This window comes from Mustelus asterias, chromosome 9 (genome assembly GCF_964213995.1).
Source record: "Mustelus asterias chromosome 9, sMusAst1.hap1.1, whole genome shotgun sequence".
Classification (NCBI taxonomy): Eukaryota; Metazoa; Chordata; class Chondrichthyes; order Carcharhiniformes; family Triakidae; genus Mustelus; species Mustelus asterias.
This window is the reverse complement of record NC_135809.1, coordinates 69068952-69084411: the sequence shown is the minus strand read 5'-3', so window position 1 is coordinate 69084411 and position 15460 is coordinate 69068952. Positions and strand designations below refer to the sequence as shown.

Here is a 15460-nt window from a genome sequence, read left to right as displayed (position 1 = left end):
TCCCACTCGTTCAACTTGTTTAAATCATCTTGAAGCTTCTTAACATCCTCCTCACCACTCACACCAAGTTTTGTGTCATCAGCAAATTTGGAATATTACCTTTTATTCCTTCACTAAATCATTGATATATATTGTGAACAACTGGGCCCCAAGCACTGATCCCTATGAGACTGTTACTGCCTGCCACTTCAAAGAAACCCATTTATTCCTACTCTGTTCCCTGTCCGCTAACCAATTCTCAATTCATGCCAATATATTACCCTCAATCCAATGCACTTTCATTTTGCACAATAACCTTTTATGTGGGACTTCCTTAAAAGTTTTATGAAAGTCCAAATACACCGCATCCACTGGTTCACCCTTATCTATTTACTAGTTACATCCTCAAAAAACTCCAGTAGGTTTATCTAACTTTATTTCCCTTTTATAAATCCGTGTTAACTTTGTTTAATCCCATTGATATTTTCAATCCTGTTGGTATTTTTATAATTGACTCTGGCTTCTTCCCTATTGCAGATGTTAGGCTAACTGGTTTGTAATCCCGTTTTCACTCTCCTTCCTTTTTTAAATAATAGGGTTACACTTGTAACCCTCCAATCTGCCAGGACTGTTTCAGAATCCATAGAATTTTAGAAGATGACAGCCAATGCATCCATTATTTCCATGGCCACCTCCTGTAGTAATCTGGTGTTTCACTAGGAAAACCTCCCCGAGACATTCAGAAGAATAATCACCAGCAGCATGTGGGATGTATAAATCAGTTTTTATTGAAAGGACCCATTAACCAGCAGCATAATGCAAAATTACAAAATTATTTGCTTGAAGCCCTTGAATACAAAAATAACAAGCATGATATATCGCCCTCTCTCAATATCATATAGGATACTTGTTTCCAATTAGGTAAGGTTGTCCAGCATTATCTTTACATTTGTCCCTCTAGTGGAATTCAGTTCTCTTCCTCAATAAACTAGACCAGCCAAGCTCAAAAGAGTATTCAGATAGCTCTCAGGAAGTGCAATCAAAATTAATGGTTCTACAATTAAAAATTGATGAAGGCAGCAAATTAATTTAGAGTTGGTTTGTGCAGGGAATACTTTTTTGATGTTTTTTATAAAATGCCTGTTCTGCAGCGAAGTAAAGAATAGGAGGGAACACAGGAGCCTGAAGGAAAGTGTCCAAATGTTTGGTCCAAGAGATAGGTCTAAAGAAGCATCATAAAGGTGGAGAAAGGGGTCAAAGGACTGAGAAATTTAAGACTGGGATAAGAATTTTAATAATGGATAGGTCAACGATCGTGTGTGAGCTCAATGAATGTTAGTATATAGATGAGCTCAAGTCAAAGATGGAAGAGCAGACTGGCGGTATGGATGACGATAGACATAGAACAGTACAGCACAGTACAGGCCCTTCGGCCCTCGATGTTGTGCCGAGCTTTGTCCAAAACCAAGATCAAGCTATCCCACTTCCTATCATTCTGGTCTGCTCCATGTGCCTATCCAATAACCACTTGAAAGTTCCTAAAGTGTCCGACTCCACTATCACAGCAAGCAGTCCATTCCACACCCCAACCATTCTCTGAGTAAAGAACCTACCTCGGACATCCCTCCTATATCTCGCTCCATGAACCTTATAGTTATGCCCCCTAGTAACAACTACATCCACCCAAGGAAATAGTCTCTGAACGTCCACTCTATCTATCCCCCTCATCATCTTATAAACCTCTATTAAGTCGCCTCTCATCCTCCTCCACTCTAAAGAGAAAAGCCCTAGCTCCCTCAACCTTTCCTCATAAGACCTACCCTCCAAACCAGGCAGCATCCTGGTAAATCTCCTTTGCACTCTATCCAATGCTTCCACATCCTTCTTATAGTGAGGTGACCAGAACTGCACACAATATTCCAAATGTGGTCTCACCAAGGTCCTGTACAGTTGCAGCATAACCCCACGGCTCTTAAACTCAAACCCCCTGTTAATAAATGCTAACACACTATAGGCCTTCTTCACGGTTCTATCCACTTGAGTGGCAACCTTCAGAGATCTGTGGATATGGACCCCAAGATCTCTCTGTTCCTCCACATTCCTCAGAACCCTGCCATTGACCCTGTAATCCGCATTCAAATTGGTCCTACCAAAATGAATCACCTCACACTTATCAGGGTTAAACTCCATCTGTCATTTTTCGGCCCAGCTCTGCATCCTATCAATGTCTCTTTGCAGCCTACAACAGCCCTCCACCTCATCCACTACTCCACCAATCTTGGTGTCATCAGCAAATTTACTGATCCACCCCTCAGCCTCCTCCTCTAAGTCATTGATAAAAATCACAAATAGAATGATGTGCTGAAGCAGGGGTGTTATTTGGCAGATTATGGAGGTGGAAGTAAGCAGTCTTGCCAGTGGAGGAGTTAGGGGGTTAAAGAGCTCAACTCAAGGTCAAATAGGATGTTGAAGTTGTGAATGGTCCAATTCAGCTTGAGTCATGGTCAGAGGAATGGTTGGATGGAATGTGAACAGAGTTTGTGCCACACACCCATGATGATGATGGCTTTGATTTTTCCCAATATTTAATCACACCACATCAATATTGGATGTCAAACAGTCTGACAAATAAAAGATAATGGGTTGAAGTGGTGGCGAGGCAGGTGTGTGTAAATGTGGAACTGGATGTGTGTTTGGATGATGTTGTTGAGAGGCAACATGTAGATGAGAAACAGGAGTGGGGGGGGAGAGATTCGGGATAAATCCTCAGGAATGGGAAGACTCTTCGATAGTTCCAAATTGAATAATGTGTCTGAAGTCCCCGCAGGATAGTGGAGGACGGGCTTTAATGGAGGAGGCCAAAGAAGGGGAGTTTACCTTGGTCTGTCACACAGGGTGATCTTTATGACTTTGATTAGGGCTGGAGCAGAGCATTAATGACCAGGAGTATAGATTTAAGGTAAGGGAAAGGAGGTTTAGAGGGGTTGTGAGGAAAACCTTTTTCACCCAGAGGTTGGTTGGAATCTGGAACTCACTGCCTGAAGAGACTCTCATAACAATTAAGGAGCATTTAGATGTACACTTGTGATGCCAAGGCATACAGGCTATGAACCAAGAGCTGGAAAATGGGATTAGAATAGTTAGGTGGTTTGTCTTTGACTGGCATGGACAAGAAGGGCCTTTTTCTGTGCTTTATACCTCTATGACTCTATAAACTGAAAGGTTGGAATATGGAAATATAGGAAAGATTTGGAAAGTGACCACATATTCAAGGATTTTAATGATGGGGATTAAGTTTAAGTTTTAAGTGTATTTATTAGTGACACAAACATTAACTTACATGAACACTGCAAGTTACTGTGAAAATCCCCTAGTTGCTACACTCCGGTGCCTGTTTGGGTATATTGAAGGAGAATTTAGCATAGCCAATGCACCTAACCAGCACATCTTTCGGACTGTGGGAGGAAACCGGGGCATCCAGAGGAAACCCATGCAGACATGGGGAGAACGTGCAGACTCCGCACAGACAGTGACCTAAGCCGGGAATCGAACCTGGGTCCCTGGTGCTGAGGCAGCAGTGTTATCCAAGATTAACTGAGATTAAATTCCTTAATCATTCAGCCCCTCATGGCTAATCTTTACCTGAACTGGATTTACCTATCCTTGCTCCATATTCTATGATATACTCACGTAAAGAAGATTTGGCTCTTGCAAAACTGAAAATTCCAATTGGCCCAAGCATCAAGGGTAAGAGAATGTTCCAGGTTTCCACTATCCTCTGTGAGAAAACATGCTTTAATTTTAAGATTCTGCCCCCTTGTTCTTGATTCACCAGCACAGGGAACAATTTCTCAGTCTCTACCCCATTGGATCTTTCTATCATTTTCATGATATGATTAATCTTTCTGATCAATTGACTACCTTGTATTAAAAAAATCAAAATCAGTGTAGCGGAATGTTACTGTGGATTGGGGTTTTTACCACAATGTCATAACTGACAACACTAGTAGATTTGACCAAGGAAAACAAGTGGATGTGGTTTATTTAGACTTTCAGAAGATCTCACATATCAGACTACTATGTAAGGTTACAGCGCATGGGATTGCAGGTAATGCCTTGAGATGGATAGAAAGTTGGTTTGCAGATAAGTAGTAGAGATAGCATAAATGGGTCTTTTTCCAATTGGCAGGCAGTGACTAGTTGGGTACCAATAGGATCTGTGCTAGGACCTCAACTGTTCACATTATATATTAATGATTTGGAAGACGGAACTAAATTAATTATCTCCAAATTTGCAGATGATACAAAGTTGGGTGGGAGGGTGAGCTGTGAGGAGAATGCAAAGATGCTTCAGCGTGATTTGAACAGGCTGAGTGAGTGAGCATAAGCATGGTATAATGTGGATAAATGTGAGGTTATCCACTTTAGTTGCAAAAATAGGAAGGCAGATTATTTGAATGTGTGTAAATTGAGAGAGGTGGATACTCAGCAAGACCTTGGTGTCCTCATGTATCAGTCACTGAAAGTAGGGGTGCAGGTGCAACAGGCAGTAAAGAAGGCAAATCGTTGGCCTTCATAGCAAGAGGAATTGAGTATAGGTATAATGATGTTTTACTGCAATTGTACAGGGCGTTGGTGAGGCCACACCTGGAGTATTGTGTCCTTATCTGAGGAAGGATGTCCTTTCTAAAGAGGGAGTGAAGCAAAGGTTTACCAGGTTGATTCCTGGGATGGCAGGTCTGTCAAATGAAGAGAGACTAAGTCAGTTAGGATTGTACTCATTGGAGTTTAGAAGAGTGAGAGGGTATCTCACAGAAACTTATAAAATTCTAACTGGATTAGACAGAGTAAATTCTGAAAGAATGTTCCAGATGGGATCCATAACTAGGGGTCATACTTTGAGGATAAGGAGTAAACCTTTTAGGACTGAGGGGAGGAGAAATTTCTTCACCCAGAATGTGGTGAATGTGTGGAATTCACTGCCACAGAAAGTAGTTTGAGGCCAAACGTTGTGATTTCAAGAAGAAATTAGATATAGCTCTTGGGACTAAAGGGATCAAGGGAAATGGGGGGGCTCAGGGTGTTGAATTTGATAATCAGCCATGATCATAATGAATGGCGGAGCAGGCTCAAATGGCTGAATGGCCTACTCCAACTTCTATTTTCTATGTTTCTATGTAACACTTAGGAACACTAATTAAAGTGTGCATCACCTCTCAGACAGGTGAAGCTTTGTTGTGATTTGGCATACTCTCAGGGCTCACAGTCACTTTTAGCAATTATACACTGTACAATACAGAATAACCCACTGACTAACAAGAAAAAACTGAGTTCTCAACTCACCCAGGCCCTGTCCATAGATACAGTACATCTGTACACAGGACATAATGCCTCAGTGCTAAATCCAATGTTATCATTACAAAACACTCATTCTACACCACAGAGCACCCCTAAAGGGTCAGTTCCCCAAAACGTTGTGCACAATAAGAGCTAATGGCTGGACCAGATAGGTCTTGAGTTGAAAGTTTTCTATGCAGTCTGAGGTAGAGGCAAGAGGAATGAAAGGGGAACTGATTTTGTGGTCAGTGACTGGTCAATGGTCAGGCTTTTCTTGAGCACTGACTCCTCACTAACGGGTAACACACTGAAGTGGTTAATGCATAAGGCAAAACAATACGAAGCAACATCGCCATGCGGTTTTTGAAACAGTTCACAGCATCATAAGCAAAGAGCTGGTCTGTCAGCCAATCACGGCTGTATCCAAAGACATTGCGCCAATATTGTCATAATCCTCCTTTAACTCAAATTAAAATCATGGCTTTTGCAAAATGGGCTCAATAAAGCTGCATGCAGCTTTCAATCTGTTTGGTATATTCATGCTGGAACTATCATGTCACGTACAGAATATCCCTTTCACTTCATCCCTTTCAGAGGCGAGAAGGAGCAGTACCTCTGCAAAACATGACACAGGTTCACAGTGATGCTCAGAACCCATTGCTAAAACTCCTCCAGTTCGGGTTGGACAATCTTCAATTATACAACACATTCCACATTCACAAAGAAAGCCCCAAGGCACTTTAGAGGCATGTGGGAGGCATGGACTAAAGAAGGAGCAATTGGAAGGAATTAATCTAAGTGGTAGGTTAGAGAGAAATCTCCAGAACACGGAGTCTTGGTGTTTGAAGGAAAAGCTGATGATAAGGATAAGGCAGGGGAATACACAAAGGGACAGTTAGATATGGGAGTTCGGGTGAGGGAGTTAGGGGGTGGTTGTACGGCTAGAGGAGATAGATATAGGGAGGGGGAAGAGACTAGGAGTTAATTTAACAGGGATGAGAATTCGAAATTCAAGTTATTGGTAGACCACAAGACCATACGAAAGTGCATTGGAATGGTCAAAACTGGTGGTGTTAAAGGCACAGATGAGGGTCTGTGAGGCAAGGACAAAGACAGGCGAAGATACAAAGTGAAAGTGAAAGGTACAGGGTTCACAAGCAACACCATGCAACAGCCAGTGTTTGCATGAGTTTCTCCATCCCAATGGAGTATAGTGACATGGAAAGAAAGGTGGGTGGCTGATTTGGGTTGAGAGTTCGATTGGGTCCCGTGGCCAAAAACAGGGAATGTAACCCACCCCCTATCACAATGCAGCAAAAAAAAGATTCATTAGCTAAGAATACAATACGTTCTTGTTTGAAAGCAAGCTGCCCTCTATTAACAATTTCAAGTCTTCAGGCTTCTCCAGGGATATGTTGTTCCATAGCTTCATGGAGCAGGCAGTGGTTGGGATCCATTCAGTCTTCACGCTGGCTGGAGTGAGAGAGTAATGTCATTGACTGTCAGGCTAGCTCGTCGATATTTGCAAGAACTCTGTGATGCTCTGTCTTCCGGCTCCAACAGCAGCACAAAGCGATCAGTAACAAGATGATAAGGACCAGGCAGACACAAAAAGCCGCAATCAGGATCGCCTCTGTAAAACAGACAGGACACAGGCTTATGCAATCCAATTAAAAAATGGGGTGTTTGAAAACACACAGTGACCCCCTCACTATTCCGGTTCCTGACCTCTCTGCCGCTATTGGAAACCCGGCAGAGGAGTATTTTGACCAACATTTAACCTTCATCAAAATCACTAAAATAGATTATATGGCTGCTGTTGGGATCTTGCTGTGTGCAAATTGGCAGCTCCATTTCCTATATCACAATGGTGACCACACTTCAAAAAGTAATGAATTGACTGTTGAGGGCCATAGGATGTCCTGCGATTGAGAGAGGCTGAATGCAAAAACTCTTTCTTTCCGATGTTACCGATTCTGTCACCTCAGGGTGACACTTAGTCAAGAGATGTGAACGATTGTAAGTTCTTAGAAGATGATTACTCAGTAAGAAATGCTAAGTGAGAAAAGGAAATTCCTCTCACTGTATTCTGTGGCAAGTGACTTCCCTTCCTTGCTTGATAGCATGGTCAATGACCCTTTCCATCACTTTACTGATGATTGAGAGTAGACTGATGGGGCGGTAATTGGCCGGATTGGATTTATCCTGCTTTTTGTGTACAAGATACAGCTGGGCAATTTTTCACATTGTCAGGTAAATGCTAATGTTGTAGCTGATACAGCTTGGCTAGGGTAACAGCAAGTTTTGCAGCACAACTCTTCAGTACTATTGTTGGAATATTGTCAGGGCCCATAGCCTTTGCAGCGCCTTCAGCCATTTCTTGATATCATATGGAGTGAATCAAATTGGCTGAAGATGGACAGCTATGATGCTGTCTCCATATTTGGAGCTATATTTGTCTCCACAATGACTGTAGCCATTGTCACTCCTACTGATACTGTCATGGACAAAGGGATCTGTGACAGACAGGTTGGTGAGGATGAGGTCACATATACTGTCTCCAGGCTTCTCCAGCACAGAGGTGGCACAGTGATACAGTGGTTAGCACTGCTGCCTCTCAGCGCCAGGGACCCAGGTTCAATTCCTGGCTTGGATCACTGTGTGTGTGGAGTTTGCACGTTCTCTGTGTCTGCGTGGGTTTCCTCCGGGTATTATTAAACTAGAAATAGTGCAGAAAAGATTTACTAGGATGCTACCGGGACTTGATGAATTGAGTTGTAAGGAGAGGCTGGATAGACTGGGACTTTTTTCTCTGGAGCGTAGGAGGCTGAGGGGTGATCTTGTAGAGGTCTATAAAATAATGAGGGGCACAGATCAGCTAGATAGTCAATATCTTTTCCCAAAGGTAGGGGAGTCTAAAACTAGAGGGCATAGGTTTAAGGTGAGAGGGAAGAGATACAAAAGTGTCCAGAGGGGCAATTTTTTCACCCAGAGGGTGGTGAGTGTCTGGAACAAGCTGCCAGAGGTAGTAGTAGAGGCGGGTACAATTTTGTCTTTTAAAAAGCATTTAGATAGTTACATGGGTACGATGGGTATAGAGGGATATGGGCCAAATGCAGGCAATTGGGACTAGCTTAGGGGTTTTAAAAAAAGGGGCGGCATGGACAAGTTGGGCCGAAGAACCTGTTTCCATGCTGGAAACCTCTATGACTCTTGTTGGTTCCCTCATTATCTAGAGGCTGCTGCCCTGTGGATCCAGAACTGTCTTGCCCAAAGGAGGCAGAGAGTGTGTATAGATGGGTCTTTTTCTAATTGGAGGTTGGTCACCAGTGGTGTGCCCCAGGGATCTGTTCTGGGACCCTTGCTGTTTGTCATTTTCATAAATGACCTGGATGAGGAAGTGGAGGGATGGGTTGGTAAGTTTGCTGACGACACAAAGGTTGGTGGGGTTAGTGGATAGTCTGGAGGGATGTCAGAAGTTACAGAGGGACATAGATAGGATGCAAGACTGGGCGGAGAAGTGGCAGATGGACTTCAACCCAGATAAATGCGTCGTGGTCCATTTTGGCAGGTCAAATGGGATGAAGGAGTACAATATAAAGGGAAAGACTCTTAGTACGGTAGAGGATCAGAAGGACCTTGGGGTCCGGGTCCATAGGACTCTAAAATCGACCCCGCAGGTGGAGGAGGTGGTTAAGAAGGCGTATGTGTGCTGGCCTTTATCAATCGAGGGACTGAGTTTAGGAGTCCGGGGATAATGATGCACCTATATAAGACCCTCGTCAGACCCCACTTGGAGTACTGTGCTCAGTTCTGGTCGCCTCATTACAGGAAGGATGTGGAAAAGATTGAAAGGGTGCAGAGGAGATTTACAAGGATGTTGCCTGGATTGAGTGGCATGCCTTATGAGGATAGGCTGAGGGAGCTCGGTCTTTTCTCCTTGGAGAGACGTAGGATGAGAGGAGACCTAATAGAGGTATATAAGATGTTGAGAGGCATAGATCGGGTGGACTCTCAGAGGCTTTTTCCCAGGGTGGAAATGGCTGCTACGAGAGGACACAGGTTTAAGGTGCTGGGGGGTAGGTACAGGGGAGATGTTAGGGGGACGTTTTTCACACAGAGGGTGATGGGTGAGTGGAATCAGCTGCCATCAGTGGTGGTGGAGGCAAACTCAATAGGGTCTTTTAAGAGACTCCTGGATGAGTACATGGGACTTAATAGGATGGAGGGTTATATGTAGGGCTAAAAGGTAGGGATATGTTCGGCACAACTTGTGGGGCCGAAGGCCCTGTTTTGTGCTGTAGTTTTCTATGTTTCTATGCCATTTCTCCGCCCAATTTTCCAGCCTATCTATATCCTGCTGTATTGTCCGACAATGTTCATCGCTATCCGCAAGTCCAGCCATCTTCGTGTCATCCACAAACTTGCTGATAACACCAGTTACACCTTCTTCCAAATCATTTATATATATCACAAATAGCAGAGGTCCCAGTACAGAGCCCTGCGGAACACCACTGGTCACAGACCTCCAGCCGGAAAAAGACCCTTCGACTGTTACCCTCTGTCTCTTGTGACCAAGCCAGTTTTCTACCCATCTAGCCACCTCTCCTTGTATCCCATGAGCCTTAACCTTCTTAACCAACCTGCCATGAGGGACTTTGTCAAATGCCTTACTGAAATCCATATAGACGACATCCACGGCCCTTCCTTCGTCAACCGTTTCTGTCACTTCCTCAAAAAATTCCACCAAGTTTGCAAGGCACGACCTCCCTCTTACAAAACCATGCTGTCTGTCACTAATGTCATAATCTGCTTTTCTAAGTACACGATTAATAATACATCCTTGCTGATCAAGTTCTATTATTTTGCCAATGACTGATGTCAGATTAACTGGCCTGTAGTTCCCCGTTTCTTCTCTCTCTCCTTTCGTGAAAAGCAGTGTTACATTTTCCACCATCCATTCTGATAGGACCATTCCTGAATACAAGGACTTTTGGAAAACCATCGCTAGTACAGTCACTAACTCTCTAGCTATCTTTTTTAATACCCGAGGATGTACTTCATCAGGTCCCTGGGATTTGTCGGATTTTAGTCCCATAAGTTTCTCCATTACTTTTTCTCTGCTGATATGAATTTCCTTAATTCCTTCTATTTTCCTCTAAATAGTCTCTATTTCTGGGATGAAACTTGTCTTTTACTGTGAAGACAGTGAAGGAGGAAATTTTCCAGAAAACCATATTTTGTATCATCAAACATATTTACTTATTGGACTAATTGGCACCACTCATAACGGGCCAACAATGCAGAGGGGCACCCCCGGATGGATATTCGATCGGGTCCCCCCCTGCACAGCTGAGAGACTCGCGAATTTCAAAGACTACGGAAGATCCCTAATCTGCCTAGCAACAGCGCGCAGCTGCATTTTAAACTGGCCAAGGACGATCAAGATCCCTATGAAACGAGACATAGAGTGGGTTATCAAAACCAAGCTATCACTGAAATATTACCAATTCGGCCAAGGCAGACATAAAAATCTGATAAACTAAGATATAAGAATAAAAGATTAGAATGAAATACTCCAGACATCCAACAGGACAGGATGACATTAACACTCAATCTCACAAGCAGGAAACACAGACACGAAACAATAAGATCAATTCAGATAAGAGGACACATAGAGAAGATAATGGGAAACGCATTTAGACACCGGGGCAGGACCAAGTAATCCCATTAACACGAACACACACCATACAAATGCTAATCGATGAAACTTCCTAGGGACTTTTTAAACTGACAGACCACTTTATACATATTGTAAAAATGCATAATCAAATGTTCCCGCTCGAATTTGGATCCCTATAAAGATCCAGAGCTGATGTGAAAGGATTGAGATCAACGTGGCCAAGCCACTGTTTCTGAGCTGGCTACGGGGGTCTCCCTGGGATCCCAGTAATTGTACAATAAAGACACGCTTTGAACCTTGATTTGCGACTCGACTTCTATTCTGCACTGGTAAAGGGATATTTCCCTACAACAGACAGGCACAAAATATTTGTTCAATATCTCTGTATTACCTCATGCCTCATGATAATTTCTAATTCAAATGGACCTATGTTTATTTTAGCTACTCTGCAGGAGCAGAAGTAGGACATTCGGCTCTTTGAACCTGCTCCACCATTCAACATGATCATGGCTGATCATCAATCTCAATGCCGTATTTCACTTTCTCCACATACCCCTTGAAGCCATTAAAATAAAAAATGATCTATCTCTTTCTTGAATACAGTGAGTGAGTTGGTCTCCATAGCATTCTGTAGTAGAGAATTCCATAGGTTCACTATCCATTGAGTGAAGAAATTTTTCCGCATTGCAATTTTAAAAGACCCAATACCAAGACCATGTCCCCTGGTTGTAGATTCCCCAACCACAGAAAACATCCTCCCTGCATCTAGTCTACCCAGCCCTAATAGAATTTTTATACTTTCAATCAGACCTGCTCTCATCTTTTTAGAACTCTAGTGAATACAGGCCCAGTCAAACCATTCCTTCCTTACAGGACAGTCCAACAAACCCTGGTATCAGCCTAGTGAACCTCTACTGCACTCCCTCCATGGCAAGCATATCCTTTCTTAGGTAGGGAGACCAAAACTGCACACATCACTCGAGGATTGGTCTCACCAAGGCCCTGTATAACTGCAGTGAGACACCCACTCATTGAACTTAAATCTTTTTGCAATGAAGGCCAACATACCATTTGCCTTCCTTATTGGTTGCTGAACCTGCCTCTTTCATTGACTGGTGTATAAGGATATAGATTCCTTTGTGCATCCACACTTCCCAATATATCATCATTTAAAAAATACTTTTCCTTTCTGTTTTCCACACCAAACTGTGTAACTTCACATTTATAAATATTCTTACAATTTGTTTTTATATTTCTCCTAGTTTACTCCTATATAGTATTTTACTTTCCTACTTATCAATTTTTTGATGGCCCTTTGCTGGTTTCTAAAACACTCCCAATCCTTAATGTTCTTTGTAACATTATAAGCTTCTTCTTTTAATCCCATGCTATTGTTTAGACCCAGGCCAGAAACTTCAATGTGTTTTATGAAGCCTCTGGAGAGAGAGAGAGACACAGCCTTCTTCCACCAGCTTATGGCAGCAACTGAGAAAATGAAACCAAAAACTGGACTTTTCTGTGGGAAAAAACTGTTCCCAGACATATCGTTTAACCTGTCAATCATCCTAAAATCAAGCATCACTCAGCAATCCCCAAAGAACCATAAAACCCCAGAACACTGCATTAGTCCAGATTAAAATCAACATATCATCAATTAAGCTGCCTCAGCAGCAATAAAGGATACCGGTTCAGACATCATGGCACCAATAAAATGCTAGGGCCCGATTGAAAAAGCTGCAGAGAAACATGATTCAAATAAATTTCTTAAAGGCGCAGAATTGTCACACCTCCCCCATTAAGAAAAAATGAACCATCAATATTCAAAGATGGCTTCATTTTTCAAAACCTTTTAGTTTCAAACTTCTAGTACTCTATAACAGATATAGATACATTTTATAAAATCAAAACATGCAAACATCACATTAGTCTAGTCTATTTCAGTCCTTGTCTTCCACCATCGAACATTTCTTCTCCCTTCATCAAATTAATGACATGCTGCTTCTTCGTTCCTCTCCATTCTCCTTCAGTCCTTCACCCTGCTTTGAGTCCACGTTCGAGCTCAATTTCATTGTTATGGTGATAAATTAGTTCTGATGGTGTTCTCAGAGAGCAAGGCAGGATCAGGAGTATAAAACTTTACACGTGTGTAGTTAGAGCCATTCAGAAAGGTCCCTTTATCTCTTGTTAATTGGCCTTAGCTCCTCTGTCAGGCAGTTCAGCTCCTTTGTTTGTTCTGGATCTGCACCATCACTTTCTGCACACTCTTTGACAAAGACACACAGCAGATTGTCTTCCTTGGTGCCAGAACCCATTGCAACCAATTTAATTTGAGGAATGTCAAATTCAGAATCAGCTGGATAAAGGCAAAATACCGAGGATGCTAGAATCTGAAACAAAAACAGAAAATGCTGGAAAATCTCAGCAGGTCTGACAGCATCTGTGGAGAGAGAATCGAGCCAACGATTCAAGTCTGGATGACCCTTCGTCAGAGCTGAAGAGAAAGAAAATCGGACAAGATTTGTACTATGGAGGCGGCGGTGGGACGGGCTGCAATTGGACAAAGGGAATGTAAATGGTGACGATAAAGGTGGAAAAAGGTGCTAAGAGTGTCCTTTAGGTGATTGGAATGTGTGAATGGTAGAACAAAGTTACAGATTGTTAGGAAACGACCTGAGGTTGCGGGGTCGGGGATGAGGGGGGGGGGAGACGATTTGGAGACATGGTGGAGAGCAAGATTTCAGAAGTGGGAAAATACAAATAAGAATAAAAAGTGATAAAAATGGATGAATGAGGTGAAAAGAAGAAATCAAGTAAAATAATTGGAAATAAGGTGAAGGTGGAGGGAGAGTTCATGCACTGAAGTTGTTGAATTCAGTATTCAGTCCGGAAGGCTATAAAATGCCCATGTTCCTCCAGTTTTCGTTGGGCTTCACTTGAACATTGCAAAAGGCCAAGGACAGACATGTGGACAGGAGAGCAGGGTGGCAAGCGACAGGAAATCTGGGTCCTGCTTGTGGACCGACCGAAGGTGTTCTGCAAAGTGGTCACCCAGTTTGTTTGGTCTCTCTGATGGAGAGTAGACTGTATTGGGAGCAGGTATTCCCCAGTGTGAGCTAATTACATCAGAAAAAATGGCCTGGGAAGATTACAACTGGCCAGACGCTGGTCACAATTCCCATTTTTGACCTCCCACTTAAATTTCCCGCCCCGCTATGCTATTTGAGCAGTGTGGCAGGTGGGAAAATTGTACCCGTGGTCTCAGAATGCTGATTCACCAATTTCTCCTTAATCAGTTTAATTTACCTCATGTCCAAAAATCAATTCAAATGGACTGAATTTAGTTGATTCATTAGATGCATCCCGAATTGCAAGAAGTACAAATGGAATTCCTTTATCCCAATCCTCCGGATAATCTTGACAATAAGCCCTCAAAATTGTCTTTAAAGTTGGATGTCACAGCTCTAACGCACTCTGTGATTCTGGATGGTACACAGTCGATTTAAATTGTTTTACTCCTAAGCTATCCATAATTTCATTGAACAACTTTGATCCTTGATCTGGTTATATTTGTGGGTGGACCATATCTAGTAAAAAAAAATTAAGTAACTCTTTTACAATCCTTTTAGCTGTAATATTGTGTAATGGAATGGCCTCTGGAAATCGAGTAGGTACATCCATTATGGTCAAATGATATTGATTCTCACTTTTCATTTTAGGGAGGGGTCCTTACGCAATCAATTAAGACATGTAAAAGGTTCCTCAAATGCTGAAAGGGTATGAAGGATGCTGGTTTTATCACTGCTTGAGGTTTCCTTATTACTTGACATGTGTGACACGACCAGCAAAATTCAACCACATTTTTGTGCAGTCCAGACCAATAAAAATGTTTTGTATTTTAGCTCGAGTTTTCCTGACTACCAAATCACCACCTACTGTGCTACCCGCAACACTTCCTTTCTATAACCAACTGACAATACCACTTCATAGAATCTCTACAGTGCAGAACGAGTTTGCACCAACCACAATCCCACCCAGGCCCTATCTCCGTAACCCCATGTATTTCCCTTGCTAATCCCCCTGACACTAAGGGACAATTTAACATGGCCAATAAACCTAACACGGACATCTTTGATACGTTTCTGCCCATTTCTCATCCGCTTGAATATGAAAGGGTCTCCATTTCCTCATTAAGACATCATTTTAAAGGTAATAATGCTCCAGTACACACACAGATTCTTCTTCCGTGTATGCTTTCCGATACAATTGTTTTATCTCTATCTCTTTCTGTCGTAACTCTGCCAACTTTCCTGAACTAAAAATATCTACTTCATCCTCCACCTGTTTTTGTTCTTTCCCAACTAACTGATCAAACATGGTTTCTGATAATTGAACTGCAACTTCTTTAGACAACGAACAAAGAAAATTACAGCACAGGTACAGGCCCTTCGGCCCTCTAAGCCT

At 42.5% G+C, this 15460-nt stretch overlaps 1 protein-coding gene across 1 annotated transcript in view; it reads right to left on the bottom strand.

Annotated features, from left to right (window-relative positions):
* Window positions 1-741: 741 nt before the first annotated feature.
* LOC144499239 (lysosomal acid phosphatase-like) overlaps window positions 742-15460 on the bottom strand; it is a 141188-nt gene continuing 126469 nt past the window's right edge. Inside the window, exon 9 of the mRNA XM_078221358.1 lies at window positions 742-6949. Coding sequence (XP_078077484.1) covers window positions 6819-6949 — 131 coding nt within the window. The 3' untranslated portion in view covers window positions 742-6818. The remainder of the gene's footprint in view (window positions 6950-15460) is intronic.